Here is a 17,849-nt window from a genome sequence, read left to right on the forward strand (position 1 = left end):
GGAGGGGAGTATCAATTAGGAGTAACAATTATGAGTATTGCTGTATTAGAGAGGAGCACCTGGTTTCAGTGTCATTTCAGTGTCCCACTTTAATGATGTCAACAGACAAAAACACGTTTGACACACAACTCTGATGTGTATGAAGCTACAGCTGCAGATGAGCAGGTCAGATGTGTTCGGACTTCTGTTGAGTTGTCCGTGTTTTCCAGTGGAAGCAGTCAGAGCTGATGGGTGATTGTTACCACACCATTTTGATTCAGTGTCCTTATCAAAGGAAGTCACTACAAACACCCTCTCTTCCTTCCTCCACCTGTTTGTCTCTCAAGACACGTTCTAGCTTCATTCAGTGGCCTCTTTTTCCTCTCACTCACTCTCATCCCCAAACACACATGTACGCTTGCACACACACTCAGCATGTCTCCTGTGTACTGAGCTGAAATGCTGTGTTTCTTACGCCTTACATCATGTTTTTTTCTATGTTGCATCCCAAAAGTTGGACATACCTGCGTTTCTGTTTGCAGATGTTTTCAACTCACTAATGTCATGTCTGTCTTCTCCTCACTACAGGACCAGGAAGCTGCAGATCAGAAATATTCCCCCTCACCTGCAGTGGGAGGTTAGTTCATATTTCCTCTATTCTTCTTCTTGCTGGGAGGTCTTGAGGTCTTTTACTGGAATTTCACACTGCCAGCAACCATATCCCATTCCTACCACCACAACATGGTTTAATAATTGGTGAAATGATATTTTTGCTTGTTGTGTCTGGGCTGTGAAAACCAGTCCTTAGGCTAGCATGTTGGTCTTAGTATAGGCCAGTCAGCAAAGCTAAGCAATGTCTCCACAGTCGTTTCATCCTGCAGGACTCCTTCAAAAAATTACACTTTGCTGTTATTGCTTCATATATCATAAAGTTATTAAATGATTGTAGTGAACAGACCTGAGCAGCTTGAATCGTTTATTATTCTGAATCGAGTCTTTATTGGAGTCTTAGGGGCAGTTAACAGTGCAACAGTTCTTGCATGAAATGTCAAACTTTGGTTGCAGTTTGGCCTTTTGTTCACGTGACAGTAGCATTTTTGGGGGCCTGAAAACGCAGATTTTTGAAACCAGGTTCAAAGTGTAGTCTTTTGAAAACGCCAACCCTCCTGTTGCCGTGTGAACTGGCAATGTGCAGATCCTGTGAGAATCATATGAACACAGATTTTTTTTTTAACTCAAAGGAAAGACTTTTCCATTTTAAGAGAGGCCGTGCTCCTTTAAACGTGGCTTTAGTCCTCTTAAAGGTAGTGATGAACAGACAGTCAGAGCTCAGATGTTTGGTGTGGCGTCAGAGGACTGAAGAAGGCACTTTGCAATATTCTGCCAATTAAAGCCTTGAAGAGTCTGACTTGCAGCATGATGCAAGAATTACAGCAGTATCAGTACTGGAATAACCCCAGAAATGGGAGCTCTTCCTGTGTGATTATCCTGAGACCCGCACTGGGCACTGTGAGTGTGACAGGCTGCGAGCTGCTCCAATGACTCTGATACTGGAAGGTTTCCACATTAATGTAGTCCTCCCACTCCAGTTCACCCCACTACAAACGCCCATCACACCGCCCCGACGCACAGTGCTTCAACGCGTGGGGGGGGGGGCGTGGTGGGGGGGGGGGGGGGGGGGGGGGGTGTTATGGGTCATATTTACCTTAACCTCATGTTAAATGGACTGCACTTGAAAATTGCTTCTTTTGGTCTTCTGACCACTCAAAGTTCTTTTACACTACGAGTCACATTCACCCATTCACACACATTCACACACACATTTATACACACTGGTGGCTGAGGCTACCAGCTCCTCAGTAGCTCATCACATGCACTCAAACACCAATAGAACAGCCATCAGAAGATATTTGGGGATTGAACTGCCAGTCTTCTGATTAGTTGACGACCTGCTCCACTTCTGAGCCGCCCCTCAGCAGGCTGACTGTGACTCATGGAGAACCATAAATCCAGACTTTGTGTGGAGATGACTGTCAGTGGCAAAAGTAATAATCCAACACTAATGGTTATGTATTGATCAACTTGACTGAAATCGGACTGACTGCTTTAAGCTCTAACCTATTGATTGCTGGTTATTGCTGCAATAATGTTGTCACTCCTGGGCTGGCTCAGGAGGTAGAGCAGGTTGTCCAATAATCAGAGGGTTGGTGGTTTGATCGGTCAACATGTTGAAATATCTTTTGGCAACATACTGAACCCCAAATTGCTCTTGATTGCTGTCCCATCAGTGTGTGATGGCACCTTGCATGGTAACCTCTGCCAGCAGTATATGAATGTGTGTGTGAATGGATGAATGTGACTCACAATGTCGAAACTCTTTTAGTGGACAAACAACTAGAAAAGTGAAGGCTCTCTTTACCATTTATCAGCTGAATGTTTAAAATCAACCACAATATGTATCAACCATAGGAAGTTGATTGGGTCTCCTCAACAGGCGGGTTTCCATTAATCCTCGAAAAAGTTTTTACACTGGCATGAGGTGGTATTTCAGATGTTCCAAAAAAAACATATTTGGCAAAACTACAATTGAAACATTTTTTGTGTTATCTAGGTCACATGATGCTATGGCTATGTGCTTTTCAGCAGGAACTGACTCCCTCATTATGCAGCAGGAGCTACAAGAGCTGTTATTGTATCACATAACTCTTAAAAAGTTGAGTGGATCATCAGGAAGTTTGAATCCACAATTCCTCTGTCAAATCGTGGACTATCACCTCCCCGAAATCCCTCATACGCGTCCGCTCCCATGTATAAGGGGCTCACCTTTACATTGTGGCTCCATAACTCGCCTATGTGGCCTTGGATTGAAAATAATGATGGCTAGTGTGGTGACTTCAATTCATCACCATGCTTCCTGGAATGTTATCACCAGAGGAGAAGTCGCAGAACATCACTCAGTGGAAACACAGTCATCTCACGATTATGTTTGACTGACATTTCGAAAATATCACTTAAGTTTTGTGCAAATCTGTGATGGAAACCCGCCTAGTGAGGCTCTAATCACTGACATGTGTGCATGAAACATTGTACAAGGAAATCATTTAAAGTGCAGGTCTCAGTTTCACACAAATATAGTGTGAAGTACAATATACATGCACAATCCAGTCTTATAGCAACATTATACAAAGCACTGTAGATGTCGAAGCAAAGACATGCTGTAAGGATTTTACTCTCATAAGCAACTGATTAATTTGTATTGAGATTTGAATTCTGAAGTTCTTGTAGAGATGAAAAAAATCTCACTTAACAACATATAGGACAAAGCAGACCTGAGTGAAAAACCAACATAATGAAGTGATGTCTTTAGATCAAACTGTAAGACACCTGGTTTTCTCTGTTTGTGTATCTGCTTAGTTTACTCACTGCACTTAAATCTGTTGATTGACCACACAAGGTGGATTGTGTGTGTGTGTGTGTGTGTGTTTGTCATTTCAGTGTGAGTCAGATTGTCCCCCTCTCTTGATCCATCTCTCCTCTGCTCAGGGACTGCTCTCTGTGTCCACACGAGGGTGACGTCTCCTCACAACACTGACTGAAACTTGTTATTCCCATGTTTCTGAACCTTAATGAGGGTCAGAGGTCACAGCAGTCACAGAATAAATAATAATCATGTCATGTCATATTCTTTATTTCAAAGTAAAAGTATGTTAGAGTAAGCAAAGGTTGTGAAATGAAAACAGTAAAATACACACAAATGTGTTGTAATGTAATGTAAATTCAATTTTGAAACATTTGAATGTTCAATGCTTCTGGAGATATGACAGATTTCACTCAGATGCACATGCATATTACTGAGAAAACCTTTTATAAAAATGTAAAATGAGGCAGATGTACATTAAATTATAGGCCTTTTCCATTCCGCTATTTATACATCCTCAGTTTCATCCCTCGCCGCCTCCCCTCGTGTATTAGTCCTGCTTAATGGGGGTGTAGAAGAGTTGCAAGGAGAGAGAGGAGCCAAGGCATACAATAAAATGAGACAGGCATGCCCCAGAGCCGACATTTTAAGGCAGCATCAACAAATATGACGTGGTGCACAGCTGTATCATTTGTCTATTGTTTTGTTAAAGTCTTCTGCTGTATTTATGCACTCTGTCATATGAGCATGATATTTATTTTCAGTCAATTCACAGTGTTATATAATGTAACATAAATGTACAAATGACATACATTTTATGTGATTTTTGCTGCAGTGACATAACTGTCTGAAAAGATTAAAATTACTTAAAGCAGCCTCTTTAAATCAAAATAAATAATTGAATAAAACACTCAGCATCAGTGCAGTACATCACTGAAAAAGCAGCATGACCTGCAGGGCCTTGTGGATGGGCAGTGAAGTGTCTGTGAGGGTGCAGGTCTCTAAATCAGAGAGAAGAATTCATCAGGGTGGGTGACGTACAGGCAGATCCAAGTGACAGCAGAGCAGATCCACAGATCCTGGTTGTGGGAGGAGTCTGTGCTGGCTATGAAAAGGGACTTTTGATTGACCTCTAGAAAGTTGTGTTGTTGTTTATCGGGGTATCGGAGTTTATTCCAGGGTGTTAGAAAGGAGGCTCCGATCGAGTGTCAAACGCTGAATTCAGCAGGACAAATTTTGACTCCGTCCTGGCTGTGGAACAGTTTCAATGTTCAAACGAATAAATTTATGAACTTATGAAGTGCAAAATATTACAACAAAGACCCTGGACTGCTGAGCAACTGAAGTCATACATTAAGCAAGAATGGGAAATAATTTTTTACTTTGAGAGCTTCAATAAGTAGTGTCCTCAGCTCCCAGACATTTACTGAGTGACAATGAAAGAAAAGGTCACGCAGTGGTAAACTTGCTCCTGTCCCAACTTTTTTGGAACGTGTTGCAGACATCAAATTCAGAATGAGTGTTTATTTAAAAAAAAAAATCAATGAAGTTGATCAGTTTGAAAATGAAATATGTTGTCTAATAGATGATTGTCAGTGATGCCCTGTTTCCATCCAGCAGCAACAATTAGCAACCTTTGAAATGCCAACTTCTGTTGGTTGTATTTTCCTCTGCTTATGTTGTGGTTTTGCATGTATGAAAATGCTCACTACTTTTGTTTCATCTTTGCTCGGCATTATCCAGCTGGATCAGACCACGCACTGCCTGTTTTTGACGTGTCCAGATGACATTGAACTTAACTACGCCAAGTCTGTGTGTCTTTTCATGCTGAAATGTTTTCTGACAGTGTCCTTTTCCTCTCTCTTTTTGTGTCTGTGTGTGTGTGTCAGGTGCTGGATGGTCTGTTGGCCCAGTGTGGAACCGTAGAAAACTGTGAACAAGGTAAGACTGCTGAGCTTAAACACTCATTAACTTTAAGTCTATCTGATCTTTGCAGCACTGACATGTGCCATGTGTCCAATTTGACACTGGAAACTGACAACTCAAGAGTCTCAACAGTATAAGCAAGTTAAATGCATCACGCTTCCTATATCTGTAATATATTGTGGTAATGTGTGGTACTCTGCTGCCCCTAAGTGGTAGCAGGGTGGTGGGACTATTTCTGTCCCAGTGAAGAGGGCGCTAGCACAAGATCAGATGCTGTACAGCCATACACTCTCACTCACTCTGGCACTGCTTTGAGTTCCGAGCATTCACACATCAAACAACTGTCTCTGCATCTTAACTGGTCTTAACTGAACAAGTGATTTTATGAAAGACAGGGTGCCTCATGCAGCAACATTCTCTTAAATGTCTTTTATTTTCTCTGAATTTTCTGGTAAGAGAAAATATAAGAGAAGTTAACTTCAGTTGCACCAAATGTTCTTAACCTTCCAAATCTGCTCTGACCAGGTGAGCTTAATGATGAATCCCACTGATTATAAGTCCCCTGTTAGCAAAGGTAACGCCCCCTAAACACTATATAAGGTTTAGGTTTAGTGCTGTTTGCAAAGACACTGACACATGACCAAGAGTGGAGATATAACACCAAAAAAGGCTGTAAGAAGAAGAACCTCTGTGGGAGTGAAAATGACATAAAAATGTGATTTCAGGGAAATGTTTTGGAGAATTAAAAGTACACATTAAAAAATGTTTAAAAAATTAGCAAAACAAATAGACAAAGCTCCATTAATGAAGCAACACATTCTGTTCCCTCTCTCTGTCTGCCTCTCTCAGTGAACACAGACAGTGAGACTGCAGTGGTAAATGTCACATATGCATCGCGGGAGCACGCCAGGCAGTAAGTGTGTCCCTCTTTATCTCCTGTTGACACCCTTGGCCTCTTTTTACTCTCTTCTCTCTAAAACTCTCCATTTTCCATTTTTCTTTGTCTTTTTTTTTCATCCTGTATACACTTGGTGCCACTTAAACATTGAATCCTTCTTTGATATTTTACAGAATACTATAATGTGTCCTTTGGGTGTTCACAACTGTGAAACCAGAGCTTCCTGTAGCGCTCTGTGTGTGTGTGTGTGTGTGTGTGTGTGTGTGTGTGTGTGTGTGTGTGTGTGTGTACATGTCAGTGTAAATCTTCAGTGCACACACTCTGACTAACACTTCAAAAAAGTCAGAATTAAGTAAACAGAGTTCCAGTATATAAAAAATAGATATCTACAATTGTAATTTTTTTTAACAAAATGCAGCATCTCAGTTAAACGCTACTTACATTTTCAACAAGTTTTACAGTATCCTCCCTGCTCTACTTGTCACATCCAGCACTCATTTTGAAGAACTACAGTGTTAAATGTTTATCTTCTTGGAAGAAGCATTGTGATCTCTTTCTTCATCACCACACCATAAAATACTCTTAACACAAGTTCTTCTGCACTCCTGCATACATTTTACAAAAGTGCAAAATATCAAAGTAAAGGTACTCATCAGACAATACAGAATGGCTATATTCTATGTGTAGATGCCACTATTTATCCTCCATCACTGTCCTCCAGTCATAATAAGAAATGAACCATTTCTTTACATTTTCTTCTCAAAACTATCACTGTGATGTAAAGAGGATACATAAGATAATAAAGTCCAGCAGTGTTACGAACTTATTCATCTCTCTCATTTCACCTCCAGTTGATGTGTTCACGACGTTCATTTGCATTTGTGTGTTATTAGTAATGCTACAACTGTAAGTGAAGGCCTTGGACATCCAGTGTGGCAGACATTTCCAAAATAGCATTTGTGGGCATTGATAACAGCGCCGCCATGTGGCTGATTAGGCTCATTTTTCTCTGGAAGCATTAACTCATCATTTCCAGCTGTTGAGCTCATTCCAGCTCACAGCTATTTGAGCTGCTGCATAGGACAACAAATAATAATGCATACAGCTGCAAGCTGAGGTTCTGGGGTTCATGCCATCATGGACTTTTTGAAGTTGAGAACTGTGACGGATCACGATGGTTCACAACACCTGCATAAAGATAACCATCACTTCTTTTTTTAATAATTGGGCAGATGCTCATCCATTTCTGAACAAATCTGATCAGGGCTGCACACTTCTGCACACTAACTGTCTTTTATTTTTTGTCCAGGCCAATTAAAGTGTTTGAAAATTGTGCTGTCCCTATTTGAGAGATTTCAAAAGTATTTTACACATGAGGTTTAACATTTTTTAAACATATCCTGTAAAATTATTAATGGATGGATGAATAATTGGTGACTTCAAGTTTGCTTTGTTAGGCCACACACATTTTTGCATTTGTAGCACCGAACAGTGGTCAGTTTGAATGAAACTGTCAGGTACTATGGACATATCCTCCAAAGTTGGTGATGATCCACCCAACTGTTGTGGAGTCTGTTCTTATAATGTGCTGAGCCACGCCTCCTTTGAATTTCATTAGTAAACCTCAATATTGTTCTTGAACCCAAAATAATGCAACATAAACCTATTCCAATGGTGTACGAGCCTGTGCTGTGTCCCTCTCAGAGCCATCCAGAAGCTGAATGGATACCAGTTTGAGAACAATGCCTTGCGCGTCTCCTACATCCCTGATGAGACCTCTGAGCTGGAAGGAGGCCAGCGGGGGACCGATAATGGCCGACGTGGTTACGGGCCCCGAGGCGGGCCTCGAAGTGGGTCCCCAAGCTCTGGGATGCCCACCAAACCTGTGCACGCAGACATCCCTCTGAGACTACTGGTACCCACACAGTACGTTGGAGCCATCATTGGCAAGGAGGGAGCCACCATCCGTAACATCACCAAGCAGACGCAGAGCAAGTGAGTGCTCACTTTATCTGTGTGCGCATGTGTTCAACTATCTCCTCTAGCAAGCTCCTACAGTGTTCCTGTGGTACAGAAAGAATGTGTCCTCTGACCCAGCTGTATGAAATCCTGTTGAGAAAGAGAAAAAGAGCCTGTTTGCTCCTGTCACTGATCTTTAAGTCTCTTTAACACTACCGCTCTGGTACCGTTTGGAATTACTAAATAACAAATGAACAATTTATATAAGAGCTTTACCTGTTTAAAATTAAGTTGATATGTGGTATGTAGTCAGGTGAAAAAATCAAAGATTTAGTCCACTCTCATTGTGAAGCTTTAACCCTTTAAAACCAAGCTCAACATCAGTTATCTTAGGCTGCATTTAGATGCCTCTCACAAGCAATTTTACCCTTTGAAACCTGAGCAAATTGGTTTGATTTCCATTACAAACATGGAGAAAAAATGACCAACATCGTAAGAAATGTCCGACAAATTGCAAGAAATTAGTAAAAGGTGAAGAAGAAAATGATCAAAAATTAGGGAACATTTCCAGAAAACTGAAAATTCCTATTCATCATAATCATATATTTAAAATAAAGTTACAGAAAATATTCCACATATATTTTTCTAAAAATTTCTGCCCTTTTTGGGGGGTCATTTTTGTGTTTGTTTCTGTTTTTTTTTTTTTTAACCTTTTTTTCTTGGCTTATTCTCTGGTAATTTTCTTCTAACTTTTTACTATTTTCTTGCTAATTTATTTGTCCGTGTGTTGTAAAGTTGTTCATTGCCTTCTGCTCATATTTTAGAAAGAAACCAAACCAAATTGCTCAGGTTTCAGAGGGTTAAAAGTGATCCAGCATTTATTCATTAGAAATTATTAGCTGTGACAGAATCATCAGTGGTACAATACTGTAATTCACCGATACAAACAGTGTGAGGACAGTGTGTGCTCTCTGCTACATCCTGCACAAAGTGGTGTGATGAACACAGTACCCTCGTTTCTGAACGCCCTCTTTCCTTCATGGACTCTTCAGTCACACAGTCTGTACCCTCCGAACAATCTTACTTTCTGCCCTTGTCTCAGTTGACGCTCCTCTGTGGAAGCAGGAAACAACAGCAAGAATACATGCTAACAGAAAGAAGTGCTTCAAACATTCATAGTGGGTTACTGAAACACAAAGGTTGTTACAAAAACAAGTCTGACATCAGTGATTGTTCATTGCTCAGTCAGTGCCAGTCACCCATTTTCCGAAAAAGCCAATAAAATCTAATTAAACTTCATCAAGGATTTTATTTATTCTCAGCTCCCCAAAGGCTCAACAGTGTAAGCACAAAGTATCTCATACAGTACCTTTCAACCTAAGAGATGATTTAAAAATGTTTAGATGTATAAAAACATTTCCAGCATATTAGACAAACATGTTTTCTATAGGAAACCAAAACTTCATCAATACAAACTAAACCTAAGAAATCAATACATTGATTTTTAAATGCTGATGTTAGGCATATTCAAAATTAATTTTCATAGCAATATCAAAATGCCTTTTCTGCTTCCTTGTTTACTCCCTTCAGTGCATTGGTCACATGATGTCTGTTAATATACTCTGATGTAGCAGTCACGTGGTCTTCTCAGCTGTATTTGCCTTCTTGGGTCAGTCTTGTGATCTTTAAGAGTTAACTCGTACGTATGGAATATGTTACAGAGTGGAGAGATGGTCTGGATATGACAGAGAACAATAAGTTACATTGTAACCTTAGTTCTCTGAATGAAGAGACTATAGCTGTGTAAGAAACAGTTCTTTATCAAGGAAATAGTGCATTATATAGTGTGTTTGCCATTTTGTTGTTGTTTGTGAATTCTCAATTGTTAATTTCATCCACTATTTAGTGCACTATAAAATAACCACATTGCACAGTAAATTTCAGTGTACATACAATGCACCCTGCATTTCATTCACGTATAACACAAAGCAATGCTGTTATGTATTTCTGGAGGAGAAGAAGAAGCCGCAAAACAACAGGAGGAACCATTTTCTTCACATAAATTAAAAGTTTTTCTAGAAGGGGTGCTAGCCAGTAGCTCGCCAGCTCACTACAGCTACTTAGCTCACTCGAGCAAGCTATGAGCTAGGATTTAAAGGTGAAACCGTTGGATTTGTGTCATTTTTATGTGATTTAAAAAACAAAACAAACATATGATACGAGAAGCAGCTGGCCTCAAGGTATTTTCATGTTATCTAATCTAGCTCTCACTCAAGACAGTTTGGACACCCCTTGCGTATCATGATGCTGTGGTAGGTGCGGCCCGGTGGTCTGGTTGCGTCCAACACCATGAATGCTTCTGTCCAGCCGCATTCTCAGCTGACGCAATCCAGCAGTGTATCGTATGGATGGAAAAGCTGGCTTCTGGTGTCAGGATCTTCAACCAAAAGCACTGCAAAAGCTATTTGACAACTTCAGAATGGATAGACCATGCTTAACCCAGTAAATAAAAACCCAATGCAATAAGCATGTATGGGAAAATGTCCTCATACCTCCATTTAAAAAATGAAAACACATTTAAATGTTCTTGAACTGATGATTAGAGTCATTTGAGTTGCAGATGAACATGTTTATGATAGGGACGTGTTGGACTCTGTTAACCCGATGACGTCTGTTCTGAACTCGTGAACAACTGAACCAGGAGACTAAATAACATGAATCGGATACTTCTCCAATTCTGCAGGATTGATGTGCACCGTAAGGAGAACGCAGGTGCAGCAGAGAAGCCAATCAGCATCCACTCAACCCCCGAGGGCTGCTCAGCTGCCTGCCGCATGATCCTAGACATCATGCACCAAGAGGCTAAAGACACCAAGACGTACGTGTTAAACAACATTCCAACATGTACAGCAACATCACCCTGCACAGTTACCCTGATGAAGGCTGCATGGTGAGAGATATTTAGTTTGTAGATGAAGGTGCTGAATGAGCTGTGGTTTGTGTTGTAGTGCTGAGGAGGTTCCTCTAAAGATTCTCGCTCACAACAACTTTGTTGGACGCCTGATTGGGAAGGAAGGACGCAATCTGAAAAAAGTCGAACAGGACACAGACACCAAGATCACCATCTCCCCGTAAGAGACACACACACACAAACACACACACACAAATGCTGAGTTGTAATGTTTGAAAGACCTAATTTAACCTCATTTGGGAGGGATAATAAGGTCATAATGGGATGGAAAAATTAACTCAAGTTATAATACAATACAGGCATAACATACACATTTTGAAGATACTCAAAGAGGCTTTGCAGCATCTTATTTCTTCCAAACAAGCTGATAATGTCCCCTCTGTGATGTGTGCAGTCTTCAGGACCTGACCGTGTACAATCCAGAGAGAACCATCACAGTCAAAGGCAGCATCGAAGCCTGCTGTAACGCTGAAGTGGAGGTCACCAAGAAGATCAGGGAGGCCTACGAGAACGATATTGCTGCTATGAATGTGAGTCTTTGCGCGCACACACGCACACACACACACACACACACACACACACACACAAACACACACACACACACACACACTTGTGAACTTGGGAGTTGATTCTAACCTGTTCTCTTCTCTCCAGCAACAGACCCATCTGATCCCGGGGCTCAACCTTGGTGCTTTAGGCCTCTTCCCCGGCTCCTCCAATATGCCCCCACCCCCACCTGGAAACGCATCGGGTGGTGTCCCCTATGGATGCTTTGGGGTAATGCTTCATGACTTTGATTTTCTTGTGTCCTCTTCATTTGATTTATTTGAAGATGTGGTACGCTGTGAACATAATGAATAGACCTCTGATTTTCTGCCCGAACCAGACCAGGCCCCCTGGGACGGGACGTGACCCCTGTACTGGGCTGTAATTTCTCACTATTCCCTTAGGCTTGATTTTTTTCTTTTCTTTTCTTTTATGAAACTGTTTGCGAACTGCCTTGTTCTTAAATTACACTTTTAATTACACGTTTTATTGGACTGAATTGAAAAGAACAGAGAGAGGGAAGTGAGAGGGAGAGTGGAGCATGTGGAGAACGCATGATAGGGACGGAAAACGAGGGAAAGAGAAAGGGGTGTCGCAAGGCAACTTGGTTGGCATTGTTTGCCTGTGCCTTCCAGCAGTGGTAACAGCGGTGGACAGATGTGCGTAACATGCAGCGGTGAGCGGTAATCATCATCTGCACACTGCGTCCCCATGGATTGCACCAAGTGGTGCAGCCATTTTTGCCAAACCTGTAATGCAGGAGATGACAGACTAACAGAAGGCAGAGAAGTTGTACGAGGAAACACTCCAGCCCTTAGCTTGCATATAATATATCTTTTAATTAGAGCTGTCAATCTATCAAAATATTTAATCGCGATTATTTGCATGATTGGTCCATAGTTAACTCACGATTGATCGCACATTTTTTATCTGTTGTAAATGTACCTTAAGAGTTATTCATTTTTTTGTACTCTAATTAAAATTGGAATAGACACATTTGCTTACTTTATGCAAATGCACATATATCATAGCAACAATGCAGAACAATGACCATTACTCTCTAGAATATTCTCCAGAATAACCTCAAAGGTAATGCATTCTCCAAATATATGCTGAAAGATAAACTTCAACATATTTTTGTAGAGAAACTGTGATGGCTGGTTGGAGTTCAATGTCCTGCTGTCTGGCTACCTGCAGAAAGTGCAGGTCAGCTGCAAACTAGCCAGTGTGGTCTGCCTGTGGTGAGGAGGAGGAGGGCTCTGTGCATCAGCTGTGTGATGGCCAGCAAATGGTATTTGAGACAGGACATACTCTGGCGGTAAACTTCACAAATGCAAATAACTTTGGTCTTGTTGAGAGAACCATCTGGCATGGCTTTATAGCAGATGTTTTCCTTCAAAAAAAAAAAAAGATTTCTGCACATGGAGGTTTGTTTTTTCTACCATTCACAACATTACTGCTGCATAGCCTCCCAATTTTCCAAACTACAGGGTGGTTGAGGGTCATAATTACAGTATAACGTATGTGCGTTAATTGCCTGTCAAAAAAAAAAATGAGTGGTGTTAAAATGAATTTGCTTATCGCATAATTAATACATTAACTTTTACATCCCTAGTTTATATATAAATATATATATATATAAATAAATAATGTACAAAATGTGATATAATAAAGGCCTATTTTTACAGAACAAAATGACTGGTGGACTTTCCATGCCATTTGTGCAAAGCTTCTTTTCCACTGTACAAAAACCCGCTAATACCTTTTTTGCTCTTTAATGCAATGGGAAATGTAAAACACTCAGGTCAAATGACTACAGTAGACAGGTTTCTATTGCCTCCAGCTCTGATTGGCACACGAAACCCAGGTAAACATGTTAATTTAAATACCTTATCAGGCAAGATGCAATGACGCACTACCACTAATTACCATCTATCTCCTATTAAGCAGCGCTAAAACATTGATCCAAATAAGCCTGCACCAATTTTGAAAGAGAGACTGAATAAGTAAGAGATACAGAAAGAAAATTAACCACCACCATAGGTTTTCACAGACCTCCGTCCATGCTGCTTTCTGACCAATGACCTCAAACATAATATACAAAAAGCCCTGTGATAGTCTGGCAACCTGTCCAGGGTGTACCCCGCCTTCTGCCCGATGACTGCGATCCTTGCGAGGACAAGCGGTTACGGAAAATGAATGAATGAGTGAATGAATGATGTACAAAAAAACCCCCCAGCCAAACACACACGCACATACACAGAAAGTCTGCTGCAGAGCCATGTACACCGCTCTGCTCTATTGGCAAAGGGTTGAACTCAATAGACTATTTTTACACTAATTTTGGTGGAAAAGGGGTATAAGTTGCATTCTGGATCATGACTAGTTTTAAAGTAGTTGTGATGTTCTAAATCCTGCAGCTATGTGTTAAACTGAGATTTAACCTGAGCTCAGGGACATGTTCCTTCTTCATATGAATGATGACTGTGAAACAAAATCTGCACAGATCTAATAGATACTGAGCTTTTGTAATGAAACGTTTGCTTTGTGTGTGTCAGACTCCGGAGCAGGAGACAGTCCATGTGTACATCCCAGCACAGGCTGTGGGAGCCATCATTGGGAAGAAAGGCCAGCACATCAAACAGCTGAGCCGCTTCGCTGGAGCCTCTATTAAGGTCTGTACACTGAGCTGACGTGTTGCATTTGCAATATAGAAACATTACTCACTCATTTTTACCAGGACTCTCACTCAAGTATCAACTGGTCAGATCTGAAGCCATCCAAAATCATTACTATGTGCTCACAGCAGCAACAGGAGGTGCTATGAGATTTTTATGCCCTTAGTTGCTGCCTCTTTCTGATGACATAAAGACTAGGCTAGCCCTGTGGAGCTTGCTAAGGCTGTGCAACACCTGTGAGAAAGCTCTGCAGACACTATTCGGAGCTGAAAAACTTATATTTTCCTAAAATTGCATTTGAATATATACAACACAGGTTTTTAGCAATGAAATTGAATATGGTGTCAGTCATTTCTGATTCTTTTACCATTTTCATGGAAAGCAGGATATTGACTTTTGTGTGTAAATCTGCACTCAGATTGCCCCGGCTGAAACTCCAGACTCAAAGATGAGGCAGGTGATCGTGACAGGACCCCCGGAGGCTCAGTTTAAGGTAAACACTAACAAGACATTTCCAGCTTATTAAAATTCATTCTGTTTACTTTGCATAGTGTATTTGTAAATTGCTATTATAATACAACAATACTCACATGGATTATTAACTCTATGTCTCCCTTTTGAAGGCTCAGGGCAGAATCTACGGCAAACTGAAGGAGGAGAATTTCTTTGGGCCAAAGGAGGAGGTTAAACTGGAGACTCACATTAAGATGGCTGCTGCTGCCGCAGGAAGGGTCATTGGCAAAGGAGGCAAGACGGTAAGCCATGTGTACCTCACACCTCAGTCACTGCCATTATAATAACATGTCTTCTGCTACTGGTGAGGGAGCTTGTCCACACTTTTGTAAATGTGGAAATCAAAAGAGAAGATTTAAGTCAACAAATGGTCTGTTTCTCACCTCACAGACAACCAAAAGTTGCAGTCAGTAGGCAGATTTCCATTAACCCTCAAACTGAAATTGCAAATTTAAAATACTCCTAATATTCCTAATGGAAAAGCATCCATTTTGAAAAAAAAAAATAGGAACTAGGAATTGGCTCCCGCATGATGCAGCAGGAGCTACAGGAGGTGTTATTGCATCACATAACTCTTTGAAAGTTGAGCAGATCATCCAGAAGTTCTGAATACACAATTGTGAAATCACCTCTCAGAAATCCCTCATACATGGCCTCTCCTACGTATAAGGGGCTCGCCTTTCCATTATGGCTCCATTACATGCCTACGTGGTCTTGGATTGGAAATAATGACAGCTAGTGCTGTGGCTGCAATAGAAATAAAGCTGCTAATGTTTTAAACATCCATCACCATGTTTCTTGGAATATTATCACCAGAGGAGAAGTCACAGAACATCACTCAGTGGAAATACAGTCATCTCGCAATTGTGTTTTATTGACATTTCAAAAATATCACTTAAGTTTTGCATAAATCTGAAATGGAAACCCTCCCTAGTGAGTAGAGTTTTAAAGGCATTTCTCAACACCTCCTGTCTCATCCCAAACCTATGTATTTACGCAGCACTGGGTCATTTCTCGCACAGAACATGAAAAAATGTGCCCAGCTGATGATGTGAGTGGTTGCCTCTTCTTCTTTGTGTGTATTGGTGGATGGCAAACCAACTTCATGCATACCACCTTCTACTGTATCGGACTGCATACATACACGAGTGTACTGGGGCACGGAAAGAGGTTACTGGCGTAAAGCTGACTGGCAGGGAGAAGGGGGTGGGGCAATCATGCTCGGACACGGTACTAAACAATGTGAATCATCTGTGATGTGAAACGATCCTTAAACCCCTGGGTCTCAAGTATGCACGCTAACCTTCATCTTTTGCCTCAAACAACACTCTGCAAAAAAGTCCTCACTTTCTGTTAAAGTGAGAGTGATTTGTGTGTCCAGGTGAATGAGCTGCAGAACCTAACAGCAGCAGAGGTGGTGGTCCCCCGGGAACAGACACCAGATGAAAACGACCAGGTCATCGTCAAGATCAACGGACACTTTTACGCCAGCCAGGTACTCCCACTACCCTGTGGCCTCATCAAGGCTTAAACATACCTACATACAGAACCTAACGAAGAGGCACAACTCAAGTGTCCAAACATATCAGATTAAAAATCTACTCATCATATCCACTGAAAGTTTTCACTGTAGCCTATTTTAGTTCAGAAACCTTTGAATTGATCTTATTGTTGAATGACTCTTGTCACACTTTCCACTTCCTGTCAGCATCAACATATAAAACCCTGTGGACAATTGACATAAGGGCAGCTGTTAACTAACCAGCGTGAATAAATCAGTGGCATATTCCACATTGAACCATGTAGCCAGTTACTGACACATATCCAATGTCATCCAAAAGACAACTGAACAATTTCTGTTTTTTCATGAATTCATTGTCCAACAGGATATACTCACTATGCTAGCCACTCTGCTAGCTTAGCTACCAAAACATGATAGCGTTTATCAGTGACAATTGTCATGTTGTTATTTTTCTTTGCAAGCATCTCCACAAATGTTTCTTGGACGAATTTAAAATTCTCATTTCCTTGTCTTCAAACCTGACCTGTGGCGTACCGTGTACCTTGATTTTGGGCCCCTCCCAGAATAAACAGGCATAAAGCATCATTTGAGTAAGACATTTTTGGAGACAGACTGTGCTCTTCTTCAACACATTTTAGATCTATGGCCCAAGCTCTTTTCTCAAACGTAAACTAGCATGATTGATTTCTTTGGCCTCTTTTAACAAGCTGTAAACACAATTCTGACAATGTCTGAACAGTTTTACTCTGGTTTTTGCTTCTTTGACAGTACAGAGACAGCCTCAGAAGAAAAAAACACTGAGCTCTTAATGACAGCTGATTCTGGGCTTTTAACCTTTTCGTGTTCTTCTAATCTAAATGCAGCCTTTCGAACCATCCCATATAACATGCATTACTCACAGATCCTGACTGGTGCAGCTTCCAGTTTGCCTCAACCCATTGTCATGTGTGCTCTACTCACCAGCTGGCTCAGAGGAAGATCCGGGACATCCTGACCCAGGTCAGACAGCCACAGAAAGGCGGGATGTGCATGGGTCCCGGCCCTAACCCCCAGGGCTTCACAGAGATGGGCAGCCCTACACAGAGTGTGACCCAGGACCACCAGCCACGTAGGAAGTGAGGGTCCCGCGCCCTCCTCACATCTCGTGGGGCCCCCGCCTGACGGACAGACAGACAGACACATGCACGAACGGATAGACAGACGGACAGACGGATACAGGAGAGCGACACACGGACCCAGCGATAGACAGGGAGAGATATAAAGAGGGAGGGAGTATGCCCGATAGCTAGAGAGAAAGAGATCTGCAGTTAGAGAGAAGATGAACAAAATCAAAAGATGAAATGAATAAAAAAAGAGGATTAAGATAAAACAAAACTAGAGAACAGAAACCAGATGCCAGGCCAGAAGAGAGACTGATTGAGGATGGAGGAATGAAGGAA

General features: G+C 41.3%; 1 protein-coding gene across 1 annotated transcript in view; it reads left to right on the forward strand.

Annotated features, from left to right (window-relative positions):
• Window positions 1-17,529, forward strand: part of LOC121957012 (insulin-like growth factor 2 mRNA-binding protein 1) — a 58,668-nt gene extending 41,139 nt beyond the window's left edge. The window contains exons 3-15 of the mRNA XM_042505498.1: window positions 568-616; window positions 5,287-5,338; window positions 6,173-6,236; window positions 7,926-8,216; window positions 10,924-11,058; window positions 11,189-11,311; window positions 11,546-11,681; window positions 11,806-11,928; window positions 14,256-14,372; window positions 14,794-14,868; window positions 14,999-15,130; window positions 16,270-16,383; window positions 17,374-17,529. Coding sequence (XP_042361432.1) covers window positions 568-616; window positions 5,287-5,338; window positions 6,173-6,236; window positions 7,926-8,216; window positions 10,924-11,058; window positions 11,189-11,311; window positions 11,546-11,681; window positions 11,806-11,928; window positions 14,256-14,372; window positions 14,794-14,868; window positions 14,999-15,130; window positions 16,270-16,383; window positions 17,374-17,529 — 1,567 coding nt within the window. The remainder of the gene's footprint in view (window positions 1-567; window positions 617-5,286; window positions 5,339-6,172; window positions 6,237-7,925; window positions 8,217-10,923; window positions 11,059-11,188; window positions 11,312-11,545; window positions 11,682-11,805; window positions 11,929-14,255; window positions 14,373-14,793; window positions 14,869-14,998; window positions 15,131-16,269; window positions 16,384-17,373) is intronic.
• Window positions 17,530-17,849: the final 320 nt, after the last annotated feature.

The sequence above is a fragment of the Plectropomus leopardus genome, chromosome 17, assembly GCF_008729295.1.
Source record: "Plectropomus leopardus isolate mb chromosome 17, YSFRI_Pleo_2.0, whole genome shotgun sequence".
Lineage (NCBI taxonomy): Eukaryota > Metazoa > Chordata > Actinopteri > Perciformes > Serranidae > Plectropomus > Plectropomus leopardus.